This window comes from Cydia strobilella, chromosome 6 (genome assembly GCF_947568885.1).
Source record: "Cydia strobilella chromosome 6, ilCydStro3.1, whole genome shotgun sequence".
NCBI classification, from domain to species: Eukaryota; Metazoa; Arthropoda; class Insecta; order Lepidoptera; family Tortricidae; genus Cydia; species Cydia strobilella.
In genome coordinates, this window is record NC_086046.1 from 2,012,567 (window position 1) to 2,026,746 (window position 14,180).

Below are 14,180 nucleotides of genomic sequence, written 5' to 3' on the forward strand. Positions count from 1 at the left end.
AGTACCCATAATGGAGCTGATGCTGAACCCTGGCAGTACCTAGCGGAACTAAGGTTTGGTGCAACGTAGGCACACGCTGTTTTAGTCATCCGACTCGTCTTGATGAGCACTTAGGAGAGCAGTACCCATGATAGAGCTGATGCTGAACCCTGGCAGTACCTAGTGGATCTAAGGTTTGGTGCAATATAGGCACACGCTGTTTTAGTCACCCGACTCGTCTTGATGAGCACTTAGGAGAGCAGTACTCATAATGTAGCTGATGCTGAACCCTGGCAGTACCTAATGGATCTAAGGTTTGGTGCAACATAGGCACACGCTGTTTTAGTCATCCGACTCGTCTTGATGAGCACTTAGGAGAGCAGTACCCATGATAGAGCTGATGCTGAACCCTGGCAGTACCTAATGGATCTAAGGTTTGGTGCGACATAGGCACACGCTGTTTTAGTCATCCGACTCGTCTTGATGAGCACTTATGAGAGCAGTACCCATAATGGAGCTGATGCTGAACCCTGGCAGTACCTAGCGGAACTAAGGTTTGGTGCAACGTAGGCACACGCTGTTTTAGTCATCCGACTCGTCTTGATGAGCACTTAGGAGAGCAGTACCCATGATAGAGCTGATGCTGAACCCTGGCAGTACCTAGTGGATCTAGGGTTTGGTGCAACATAGGCACACGCTGTTTTAGTCACCCGACTCGTCTTGATGAGCACTTAGGAGAGCAGTACCCATAATGGAGCTGATGCTGAACCCTGGCAGTACATAGTGGATCTAAGGTTTGGTGCAACATAGGCACGCGCTGTTTAGGTCATCCGACTCGTCTTGATGAGCACTTAGAAGAGCAGTACCCATGATAGAGCTGATGCTGAACCCTGGCAGTACCTAGTGGGTCTAAGGTTTGGTGCAACATAGGCACACGCTGTTTTGGTCATCCGACTCGTCTTGATGAGCACTTAGGAGAGCAGTACCCATGATAGAGCTGATGCTGAACCCTGGCAGTACCTAATGGATCTAAGGTTTGGTGCGACATAGGCACACGCTGTTTTAGTCATCCGACTCGTCTTGATGAGCACTTATGAGAGCAGTACCCATAAGTAAAGTGCTCATCAAGACGAGTCGGGTGACTAAAACAGCGTGTGCCTATGTTGCACCAAACCCTAGATCCACTAGGTACTGCCAGGGTTCAGCATCAGCTCTATCATGGGTACTGCTCTCCTAAGTGCTCATCAAGACGAGTCGGATGACTAAAACAGCGTGTGCCTACGTTGCACCAAACCTTAGTTCCGCTAGGTACTGCCAGGGTTCAGCATCAGCTCCATTATGGGTACTGCTCTCATAGGTGCTCATCAAGACGAGTCGGATGACTAAAACAGCGTGTGCCTATGTCGCACCAAACCTTAGATCCATTAGGTCCTGCCAGGGTTCAGCATCAGCTCTATCATGGGTACTGCTCTCCTAAGTGCTCATCAAGACGAGTCGGATGACTAAAACAGCGTGTGCCTATGTTGCACCAAACCTTAGATCCATTAGGTACTGCCAGGGTTCAGCATCAGCTACATTATGAGTACTGCTCTCCTAAGTGCTCATCAAGACGAGTCGGGTGACTAAAACAGCGTGTGCCTATATTGCACCAAACCTTAGATCCACTAGGTACTGCCAGGGTTCAGCATCAGCTCTATCATGGGTACTGCTCTCCTAAGTGCTCATCAAGACGAGTCGGATGACTAAAACAGCGTGTGCCTACGTTGCACCAAACCTTAGTTCCGCTAGGTACTGCCAGGGTTCAGCATCAGCTCCATTATGGGTACTGCTCTCATAAGTGCTCATCAAGACGAGTCGGATGACTAAAACAGCGTGTGCCTATGTTGCACCAAACCTTAGATCCATTAGGTACTGCCAGGGTTCAGCATCAGCTCTATCATGGGTACTGCTCTCCTAAGTGCTCATCAAGACGAGTCGGATGACTAAAACAGCGTGTGCCTATGTTGCACCAAACCTTAGATCCATTAGGTACTGCCAGGGTTCAGCATCAGCTCTATCATGGGTACTGCACTTCTAAGTGCTCATCAAGACGAGTCGGATGACTAAAACAGCGTGTGCCTATGTTGCACCAAACCTTAGTTCCGCTAGGTACTGCCAGGGTTCAGCATCAGCTCCATTATGGGTACTGCTCTCCTAAGTGCTCATCAAGACGAGTCAGGTGACTAAAACAGCGTGTGCCTATGTTGCACCAAACCTTAGATCCACTAGGTAGTTCCAGGGTTCAGCATCAGCTCTATCATGGGTACTGCTCTCCTAAGTGCTCATCAAGACGAATCGGATGACTAAAACAGCGTGTGCCTATGTTGCACCAAACCTTAGTTCCGCGAGGTACTGCCAGGGTTCAGCATCAGCTCCATTATGGGTACTGCTCTCCTAAGTGCTCATCAAGACGAGTCGGGTGACTAAAACAGCGTGTGCCTATGTTGCACCAAACCTTAGATCCACTAGGTACTGCCAGGGTTCAGCATCAGCTCTATCATGGGTACTGCTCTCCTAAGTGCTCATCAAGACGAGTCGGGTGACTAAAACAGCGTGTGCCTATGTTGCACCAAACCTTAGATCCACTAGGTACTGCCAGGGTTCAGCATCAGCTCCATTATGGGTACTGCTCTCCTAAGTGCTCATCAAGACGAGTCGGGTGACTAAAACAGCGTGTGCCTATGTTGCACCAAACCTTAGATCCACTAGGTACTGCCAGGGTTCAGCATCAGCTCTATCATGGGTACTGCTCTCCTAAGTGCTCATCAAGACGAGTCGGGTGACTAAAACAGCGTGTGCCTATGTTGCACCAAACCTTAGATCCACTAGGTACTGCCAGGGTTCAGCATCAGCTCTATCATGGGTACTGCTCTCCTAAGTGCTCATCAAGACGAGTCGGGTGACTAAAACAGCGTGTGCCTATGTTGCACCAAACCTTAGATCCACTAGGTACTGCCAGGGTTCAGCATCAGCTCTATCATGGGTACCGCTCTCCTAAGTGCTCATCAAGACGAGTCGGGTGACTAAAACAGCGTGTGCCTATATTGCACCAAACCTTAGATCCACTAGGTACTGCCAGGGTTCAGCATCAGCTCTATCATGGGTACCGCTCTCCTAAGTGCTTATCAAGACGAGTCGGGTGACTAAAACAGCGTGTCCCTATGATGCACCAAACCTTAGATCCACTAGGTACTGCCAGGGTTCAGCATCAGCTCTATCATGGGTACTGCTCTCCTAAGTGCTCATCAAGACGAGTCGGATGACTAAAACAGCGTGTGCCTATGTTGCACCAAACCTTAGATCCACTAGGTACTGCCAGGGTTCAGCATCAGCTCTATCATGGGTACTGCTCTCCTAAGTGCTCATCAAGACGAGTCGGGTGACTAAAACAGCGTGTGCCTATGTTGCACCAAACCTTAGATCCATTAGGTACTGCCAGGGTTCAGCATCAGCTCTATCATGGGTATGGCTCTCCGAAGTGCTCATCAAGACGAGTCGGATGACTAAAACAGCCTGTGCCTATGTTGCACCAAACCTTAGATCCATTAGGTACTGCCAGGGTTCAGCATCAGCTCTATCATGGGTATGGCTCTCCGAAGTGCTCATCAAGACGAGTCGGATGACTAAAACAGCCTGTGCCTATGTTGCACCAAACCTTAGAACCATTAGGTACTGCCAGGGTTCAGCATCAGCTCTATCATGGGTACGGCTCTCCGAAGTGCTCATCAAGACGATTTAAATGACCAAAACCGCGTATGTCTGTGTTGCACCAAACCAGAATTCTACTAGGTAGTAGGTAGGTACTGCTACTACTGCCAGGGTTCAGTCAGGGTCATTTTGCTCTCTCATTTTAAAATATCACGAATGTAATTTTATTAGACGTTAATCCAAATTGAGAGTAATTCGGATTAATTATTTGACTTTCATGCCCATTGAAGTTAATCCGAATTAAAGTTAATCCGAATTAACTTCAATGGCCATTAACGTCTCAAAAATTTAATCCGAATTAACTTTAATCCGAATTAACTTTAATGCAATTGGTTAATGGCGGAACTAATGGTTAATAAAATTGATCAATGGTTAATTAAAATTAACAATTACGGCCAACACTGCCTAGCGGTAAGAGCGTGCGACTTGCCTTGACTTGCTTGCTTGTCCGGAGGTCGCGGGTTCAAACCCCGGCTCGTACCAATGAGTTTTTCAGAACTTATGTACGTAATATCATTTGATATTTACCAGTCGCTTTTCGGTGAAGGAAAACATCGTGAGGAAACCGGACTAATCTCAACAAGGCCTAGTTTAGAGTTGGAAGGTCAGATGGCAGTCGCTTTCGTAAAAACTAGTGCCTACGTCAATTCTTGGGATTAGTTGCCAAGCGGACCCCAGGCTCCCATGAGCCGTGGCAAATATGCCGGGACAACGCGAGAAAGAAAAAAAAAAGTGTTAACAACACAATGGAGTATATTTCCTTTTTACTGTATGTAGGTGTGTTAGGTACTGTAATCTATCCGATCAAGAAAAGGGTGTACCTACTTTAAAGCCGGGAACGCACTTGTGTTGTAGGTGTCCATGGGCAATTGTAATTATTTACCATCAGGCAATTCGTCTGTTCGTTTGCCTCCTATATCCATACTAATATTATAAATGCGAAAGTGTCTGTCTTTCTGTTACCTCTTCACGCTTAAACCGCTGAACCGATTTAGTTGAAATTTGGAATAGAGATAGTTTGAGTCCCGGGGAAGGGCATAGGGTAGTTTTTATCCCAGAAATCATCCTTTATGGGGGTGAAAAGGGGGTGGAAGTTTGTATGGGAAATCGACAAAAAGCAGATTGGATAAAAAATAAGCCACCCAAATTACTAACTCCACGCAGACGAAGTCGCGGACAAAAGCTAGTATTATAAATGCGAAAGTGCGTCTGTCGGTCCGTTTCCTCTTCACGCTTAAACCTGTACCGATTTAGTTGAAATTTGGCATAGAGATAGTTTGAGTCCCAGGGAAGGACATAAGATAGTTTTTATGTCGGAAATAGTGGAATTGAGAGAGTTAATGAATTGCCTGATAATTGATGTAAGCAATTAAGCTTAAGTTCAAATTGAATGATTGCTATTACAATTTATCCAGGCGCTATACTTACTCTAGCTGCTGTAACTAATTCCACGCAGACGACGCAAAAGCTAGTCATAAAATAATAGAAGTTTCATTTCAAAAATCTAACCGTTAAAATGTAAAGGTACCTCTATTACTTAAACGGACGAACCACATGACATTGGCGGTGCGACTGGGTCACGCAGTATGGTTTATTTATCTACTTAAAACAAACAGTCAAGGTGACAATCGCTATCGCTTCGACAACGAAACGCTTTTTGTCTCTATCACTCTTCCATATTACGCAGCGTACTACGTAGGCGAATAACAAACGCGAAGCGGCGCGGAGCGGGGTGAATCAATCCGTTGATACCTATAGAAGTGTCCTACGTGGGCGATCTCGTTGCGAACGCGAACGCCTTGGGCCGCTTCGCTTCGCGTTCGCGTTCACTGCTCGCCTACGTAAGACGCAGCGTAAGCGATTGTCATGTTGGCTACGCTGATGATAAATCCGGCGTCGTCGTCCATTTTTTACCTTCTTGATAAAGAGTGTTATTATTGTTCATCCTTTTAAATTTTAGCTGTAGGTACTTAAGGTGCATCCACATTGGCCCCATTATTATTAGCTTTCAGCGCCTTTCACACATGAGGCCCGTCTGAAGCTGACATGCGCGCGTTAAACCTTTGGTAAAACACACGCAGCGCGTGTGCGGCAGTGATTCAGGGATCCACAAGCCCATCAACGTTCTCACTAGCGCCACTGCTAAATAATTGATTATTTAAATTTAACGATAGATATTTTAAAAAGGGGGCCGCTACGTACTGTATTTAGTATTTAATGACATAATCCGTCGGTCTCTTGCCACCATCAATGTACCCGCTCTTCTTGAGCCGACTGGCATTATCAGAGATGATGGCAAGATGCCCGATGGGATGTCCTTGGTTCCTTGGAGCTTGGGACGGATGTTGGTGTGGGATGCTACCTGCGTAGACACACTGGCACCGTCCCACCTCCAACGGACTAATGTAAAATCGGGCGGAGCGGCGGAAAGCGCCATATAAGTGCCTCGGTAGAGAGTATCACTTCGTTCCATTTGGAGTTGAAACTCTAGGTCCATGGGGTCCCAGCGCGCATAAGTTGTTTGCAGAAATCGCGAAGCGTCTGGTTGACGTAACTGGTGACCGAAGAGCTGGCGGCTTTCTCGCACAACGTATCAGCATTGCGATACAGCGGGAAAATGCCGCCAGCATCCTTGGTACAATGCCTCAAGGGCCTATTTTAGATTTAAGCTAGTTATTAATTTCGTTTACGTAGTACCACTGTATATATCTTGTATGTAAATAAATGTTTTGGTAGTACCTTTTGAATACATCAAACCAGTTTTTATGTTGCTGGATTCGTCGATCTATGAACTCAAAACAAAAACGGCCGTTTAACTTCGGACGCATAGATTGACGAATCCAGCAACGTAAAAACTATTAAGATCTGTGTAAAATTGTCATATCATATTTATTATTTATTTTGTACATATTATATTTCAGATGAAGCCCGGGGCGTGAGCGGAGCCATCCGCGTACACTGGCGCGCGGTACTAGCGGAGCTGGTAGCGACAGCGCTTCTGGTGCTACTGGGCATCGCGTCATTGGTGCCTAAGATCTCACAGACAGGCACACTAATAGCCCCGCCGTTGGCGAACCCGGCGCTGGCTTTTGGCTTCGTAGTGCTGTGTCTAGCGCAGGTATTCATTTTTAGGGTTCCGTACCCAAAGGGTAAAAACGGGACCCTATTACTAAGACTCCGGTGTCCGTCCGTCTGTCCGTCTGTCACCAGGCTGTATCTCATGAACCGTGATAGCTAGACAGTTGAAATTTTCACAGATGATGTATTTCTGTTGCCGCTATAACAACAAATACTAAAAACAAAATAATATAAATATTTAAATGGGGCTCCCATACAACAAACGTGATTTTTTTGCTGTTTTTTTTTTTCGTAATGGAACCCTTCGTGCGCGAGTCCGACTCGCACTTGGCCGGTTTTTTTATTATATTTAACCCTATATAGGTACAGCATTTTTGCCCATGTCAGAACGCAGACCTTCGCTAACGCTTCGGTAAGCAAGTTGAACTCAAGTACAGAACAAAAGGTACACATATTATACATACAAGTATACATACATGAAACAATTAATCATGTTTAAACAAATATTAACTGTTACCTTATCTACCGAATGGGTGACGCTTAGTTTATCTAGACAGGGCTAACTGCTACCATGTTTAGTTCAAATATTTGTTCCTGTGTCTTGGATGTGTTCCGTATATGTATCTTCAAATGTTTGTTTATTTATGTAGATACTAAAGAAATGTGATCGAAAAAAAACTTTTTAGCGCCACTTGCACCATCACTAACCCGGGGTTAACCGGTTAAAGCGTTAACCCAGTGTCAATTTGTACTGGTAACCATGGTAACTCCAGGCCCCAATTTCACCACGGTGACAGGTGCGACAATTGTCGAAATCACTATTACTGACGTCACATGCCTTCATATGCTACGGTAACCGCTTACCATCGAACGGGCTGTGTGCTTGTTTGCCACCAACATTTTAATTAAAAAAAACTCCATTATATCGCCAATAAATAAGTACTTATTTTACGATGCTAATGACAATTGTCCCAAGAAACACGACAATTGTCGCAAAATTTCTGTCAAGAATTACCGAAAATTCTTATAAATCTTGTGACAACTGTCATTATCATCGTCATAAACGTACCTGTTTTTTGCCGATATAATAAAGTTTTTTAAATATTACAATGATGGTGGCAAACAGGAATACAGCCCGCCCGATGGTAAGCGGTAACCGTAGCCCATGGATGCCTGTGACGTCAGCAACATTGATGTTTTACAATTGTCGCACCTGTCACCGTGGTGAAATTGGGGCCAGGTTTAACCGGACTCCGGGTAAGCAAAAAGACACATGTTGACTGGTATGTTTTACACCAACATAACGTAACATAAGTAGGTATAGAGTTCTTCTTAAACGCTTCACACATTTCCATCTTCACCACTTAGATGGTTGGCAGTCCTCAACTGTGCGTTTCTCCAGAAACTTCCTGCCTCGCACAGCTAAACTAATGGAATGATTGTCGCCTGCGGTATTTCCGAACAGATACGACCTTCAAACTTTCAAGAAGAGCGTATTCCCTTAATTTATTTCTATTATTAAGTTATTTTTGAAGAAATATTAGTTTTAATCCACAGCTATTGTAAAAAGTACATAAAACTATCGCCTATGGGTAAGCGGTGTCTATTGACACAAGTGTCATGCATACGGTGAAATAGTCAATCTAAGTCGAAACTAAAGTCGTCGTCAATAGTGCCATAAATGATAAAAATAAAAAAAAACTTGGCAAACAATGTAAACAAACCATTTTACATTAATTACTTCGTAATCTCGCTCTTTAAAAGGACAATCATGACCTTATCAACAGTCTATATACTCACACATTTTATTTATATAAATTTTTAGTTAAATTAAATGTTAATTAGTAAAATTTCAGGGAAAATAACCTTCGTAAAAATGTTAGGTTATGTGTCAAACGCTAACAAAATCTGTCATATTTGTTTACAATTTGCATTATTTGCAAGTTCTATTGACGACGACTATAGTTATAATAACGTGTGTTTGTGCTAAATCAATAAACATGTTAGCGTAAACACCCCAATAATCGACATGTTAAGAACCAATATTCGACAACTTGCTGTCAACTTTATTGCTATGACATTATGATTGAAAATGTCGATTATTGGAGCTGTGACGGGCACTGGAGCCTCTACGTTATTTAGTAGAGATGGAGTAGGTACACACGGTAGCTATAAAGTATAAAAAAAACTATTATTCTTAAGAAATTTAGCCTTAAACTTAATGTTAATAAATAAATAATAAGTAAACCTAGTAAGTAGATACCTATAGTTTGTTCTGTACTCTGTATGTAGTTCAAGAAACTCAAGAAAGTACACATAAAAGTGAGAGCGCATTATTCGCCAACAAACTGTCTTCAGTTTGGCGAAAATATTGTATACCTAGTCCTGTTTTTTTGAAAAAAAAAAATAGTTTTTTATTTTATAATTACAGGCATTCGGCGACGTATCCGGAGCGCACATGAACACAGCCATCACTCTGGCGTCTACGCTGCTCGGTCGCACGCCAATCATGCTAGGCGTGGCGTACGCGATCGCGCAAATGATAGGCGCCACACTTGGTTATGCGGCGCTATACTCTATAACGCCACAAATAATACTTAACGGTTTGTATGAAATAACCGACTTTATATGCCATCTTTTCATGTTAAGGATGACTCACGCTATAACTGCCCGGGTCCGGGCCGAGGCAACCAACACTTCATTTTCTATGACAGGTGACCGGTAATCGGGCATTTTCACTTTTTTTTTATTGTACACTGATCGGCGATTGGCCATGGTCACACCTGAAACTTAAAAGTGTACTATTTACTTTTTTCGAAAGTCCATCAACTTTTAAATAATTTCCACTCAAAATTCACGCGGACTATCAATTAAAAAAATGTCCCCAAAAAATATCAGTTTTGTAACGCATTTTCACGTACATTTTGTATGGACCGTTACAAAACTGACATCCAAATTTTGTATGAAAAACTGGGGACACTTTTTTTCTTTGTCTCATTCAACAGTGCTCGTGATTCTGAGTCTAAAAACCCAAGGTGTTGGTTTTTCGAAAAAAAGTAAATGGTACCATTTTTTCTGAAAACCCCCAATCACGTGATGATTTCTATAAAAAAACTAAGTGTCGGATGCCTCATGGCGAGTCATCCTTTACTGAAAATCCAAGATGGCTGCCGCTACCTACATATTTTTTAGTTTTTCACAACTGCCTCCATATGGGTACCTATCAAGTACCTATCAAATGAAAGGGCTTGACTATTAGATTAGAGTACTTAAGTACACTATGAAAAAAATACAAATCCAATATGGGGCCAATAAAATGACGGATTACTTACATATTCAAATGATAGTTATACGAAACGATAAATGAATTGTGGTATTTTCTATAAAAAGGGACCTTATTGTCGATGGCGCTTACGCCATTATTAACGACGCTCCGATATAAAAACAATGCCGCGCGATGCTGTGCGGCGTAAGCGCCATCGACAATAAGGTCCCTTTTCATAGAAAATGTCCCAATTGATGATCGAGTAACAAAGAGAGTATAGGTAGCGCTCCAAGCGTGCACTATTGCCGACCGCCAACCGGCATACATTTGTTTTAACCAATGTATGGTATGGTGTTCCGCGTCAACGTCGAGCGTCCGTTTCATGGGCGATGCTTCTATTTTTACTTCTTGTTGTAGACATACCAGCGCTAGGCGTGACGCTACCAGCTACTGGATTCAGCCCCTTGGCCGCGACGGTAGTTGAGGCACTGATCACTGGTCTCGTGACGCTTCTGGCTTGCTCGCTGTGGACGGGCAAGCATGATCCCACCGCGCCGATCAAGCTTGGACTTGTCATAGCTGGATGTGTGTACGTTGGGGTGAGTATCCAATCAGCTGTGGAGCTGGACATGAGAATCCTTCAAATCAATCGGTCTTCTGCTGGCAAGCCTCATCCCGCTACGCCGGTCAACTTTCGAATTGTTGTGACAGGCCTGGTATATGTTGGAGTAAAACCTCACCTTCATGATCAGCTGTGGAGCTCGAGTCCTCTGTGATACTGATAGCTCTGATCGGTGGCTTCCCAACTGTGTTGTGGATCGGGTCGAAGTTTTTATTAGGTTGAGTAGTCATAAGTTATTATAACAGAGATCCTTGACATGAGCCACTGAGGGTATAGGTAATTGACAATAATCACTGCTTTCGCACATTGCGGACAGGGAAAATGCCTCCTAAAGAATCCGGATTGCGCTTCAGAGCAACGCGTTCTAGTTAGAATGTCCACATTTTCTTTATAACTACCTATAGTTTTTCTTACTTGTTCCAGGGTGAAACTAACATTGTTTTCTTTGTTCCAGGGTGAAACTAACATTGTTTTCTTTGTTCCAGGGTGAAACTATCATTGTTTTCTTTGTTCCAGGGTGAAACTAACATTGTTTTCTTTGTTCCAGGGTGAAATGACCGGAGCCAGCCTTAACCCCGCACGTAGCTTCGGACCTGCGCTGGTCACGCGGCACTGGGAATATCAATGGGTAAATATTGGTTCATTCCGTGGTTCCGTAGTAGAAACAGGAGCACTCTTAGGAACTTTTTGATCAACGTCCCATTGTATTCAGTGGCGGATTTGCAGTCTTTGTCGCCCTTGGCCCCAGGCCCTGTAGCCGCCCCTTTCACAGCACCCATCATCAGGACTACATTTTGAGTTATTTCTTGTTATCATCAGCTTTTCCCTCCTAAAGCCCTTTTCATCCCCCTTTTCACCCTGACGGGGTGATTTTGGGGTTTAATACTATTATATATCTTTCCCCATAACAAAAACTATCTACATACCACAACTAAATCGGTTATTGATTCTCCATACAAAATTCCACTCCCTTTTCACCCCCTTAGGGCTGAAGATTTCAAGTTTTTGTTTTTTGTTTGTGTACTAAGACTATGAGTGAATCAGTGACGAAATCGGGTTTTTTTGGATATGAATAAAAAGTAAAGTATACGAGATATGTAATTGAAAATGTTTATGCTTAATAAGTCCACTAATGACATCTTATCCGAGAATTTAGTTTATCTATAATCCAAACCCAAGTTATGAGGGTACAAAAAAACGACGAAGCGGTTCGGGAAAAGGTATATAGTTAGTGCCCTTGCGCTTTGCGTTTGGCTTTGCTCGTCTTGGCGGCAGATTTTCGTGATTTCTCTTCTTTATTAAGGCCCAGTTAGTTCGTGTTCTTCTCTCACTATCACTGAGCGTAAGCGAGATGGATGTGCGTGCAGTGGCAGCCGTATTGTGATGCAAAAAAGCGCTACCTACGACTTTTTAAAACTCGCGTTTTACTGCACCTTAAGTATGTGTCTACTATAGTTGGTCAAACCAAATTGGCAGTAAATAAGAGCCAAAAAAACTATACTCAACCTTTTTTTTGGGTGTTAGTACTAGTGTAAGACAAATATAGTATGATTATCTCTGTCTATGTTTGAAATGAGACAGTCCTTTGACAAACTATAGATTGATTTTAATTGCTGTTTGCAGGTATACTGGGTAGGCCCGCTCGCCGGAGCGGCGCTCTTCGCGCTGCTGCACAAATACGTGCTCGCACCGCAGGCGCACAAGCCGCCGCCGCCGGAGCGCGAAGAAATGCCGCTCAACGACAAGAATAACGCGGCTTAAAAATATAGTTAACGAGTATATATGGGGCATTTTCTATGAAAAAGGACCTTATTGTCGAATGTCGATGGCGCTTACGCCGCACAGCATCGCGCTACATTGTATTTATATCTGAGCGTCGTTAATAATGGCGTAAGCGCCATCGACAATAAGGTCTCTTTTTATCGAAAATACCACATATAGTTGGTCAAGCAAATCTTGTGAGTAGAAAAAGGCGCGAAATTCAAATATCCCTTTGCGCCTAAATTTTTTTTTATTTGCCGCCTTTTTCTACTGACAAGTATTGCTTGACCAGCTATACTAAGAGACATGATCAACTTTTTCGAATAAGCTGTTTGTAAAGTCTGGCAAACAAATTTGTCAGTAGAGAAAGGCGTGAAATTCAAATGGGAGATGGAATTTTCGCTCCTACTATTTGAAAATTTGCCGTCTTTTTCTGCTGTCAACACCGGTTGACCAGAGAGAATTAACTCTATTCTAGCCTACACAAGTCTGCAACGATTTTAATAGGACACACCATAGACCTATGCCTATGTATAGTATAGTAGTTATAGACATGAAACCGAGCGACCAGGGGTAAGAGAAAGACATATTCATGTATTGACAGGTTAATGTATGGCAGCATTATCCTTTTTCTCTTTCACTCTTATAAATTTCGGTATTTCGCCATCACCTCCTACCTATGCTGCCATAACCCGACCATGAAAAAAAACCCGGTCGGTGATAAGGACACTATCACTACACTATGCATGACACTATTTTCTCTTTCCTCTTATAGGAATCGCAATAAGACTATCTTTCTCTATCAAAGAGTGTCAGGCCCTTGGTTTGACGTTTAAAATAACACTTGCAATATCGGCAGATACCGTAAGATAGGTACCTACGGCATCTGCCGATATCTTTTACGTACTATTTGACAGAGTCCACACACGAAGCTGTAATATATATTTTAGTATCCTACGATATCTTATCGCTCGGTATATTTCGTCTCTCTCACAATGTAGGTGCTAGACAGAGAGCGATATATATTTTGGTATCGTTGGCGTGTGTGGTGTTTAGCGATACTTAAGATATTTCTGTCGGTATATGCCGATATATTATATACTTGGTCAAGCAAATCTTGTCAGTAGAAAAAGGCGGCAAATTTGTAAATCGCGGGTTAGCAACATTACGTTTAAATTGTTCGAAAATGTGTCATTTATATCTTATCTGTGGAGCTGTTTTGTTCACATTTCATCGTTGTTCGATGTACATTGCTGCTTTTTGTTCGTTTCCTAGGGATACCATACTTTAGTTTGCTTTACATTGCTACTGACATATCCAGCTTGACAGACTATAGCTCCGTGACGCCCTGGGTACTTGTGAATGCTAACGCACTTACACAACGAATCTGAAGTATAAGATTTAATAATTAATAAATAATAAGTGTTGAAACCGATCCCTACATTTATTCATTGAATTGTCTGACACAAACGCGTAGGGCGTAGGAGAAATAAACACCTGTTACAATATTATTAATCTTATTGTATCAAATACCTACGTCCATTTCTATTTTCAACTGTTATACTTCTATATTTAAGATTGAATTTCGAATGCAGATATATGTTGAATTTTTTATTTTTAATAAGTATGCCAACCAAAATTTACATTAAGGTGAATTTCAATAGAATTAAACATACATAAGTAACATTTATTCAACTTAATTATACTTACAATGAATAGTCTACCAAT

The 14,180-nt window shown here is 42.8% G+C and overlaps 2 protein-coding genes across 2 annotated transcripts in view; both read left to right on the forward strand.

Moving 5' to 3' along the window:
- The window catches only part of LOC134741957 (aquaporin-like), a 30,215-nt gene extending 17,714 nt beyond the window's left edge, over positions 1-12,501 (forward strand). The window contains exons 2-6 of the mRNA XM_063674854.1: positions 6,648-6,844; positions 9,236-9,407; positions 10,487-10,668; positions 11,239-11,319; positions 12,315-12,501. Of these exons, the coding sequence (XP_063530924.1) occupies positions 6,648-6,844; positions 9,236-9,407; positions 10,487-10,668; positions 11,239-11,319; positions 12,315-12,452 (770 nt within the window). The 3' untranslated portion in view covers positions 12,453-12,501. The remainder of the gene's footprint in view (positions 1-6,647; positions 6,845-9,235; positions 9,408-10,486; positions 10,669-11,238; positions 11,320-12,314) is intronic.
- Positions 1-14,180, forward strand: part of LOC134741942 (brahma-associated protein of 60 kDa) — a 389,674-nt gene that overhangs the window by 61,063 nt on the left and 314,431 nt on the right. The window lies entirely within an intron of this gene.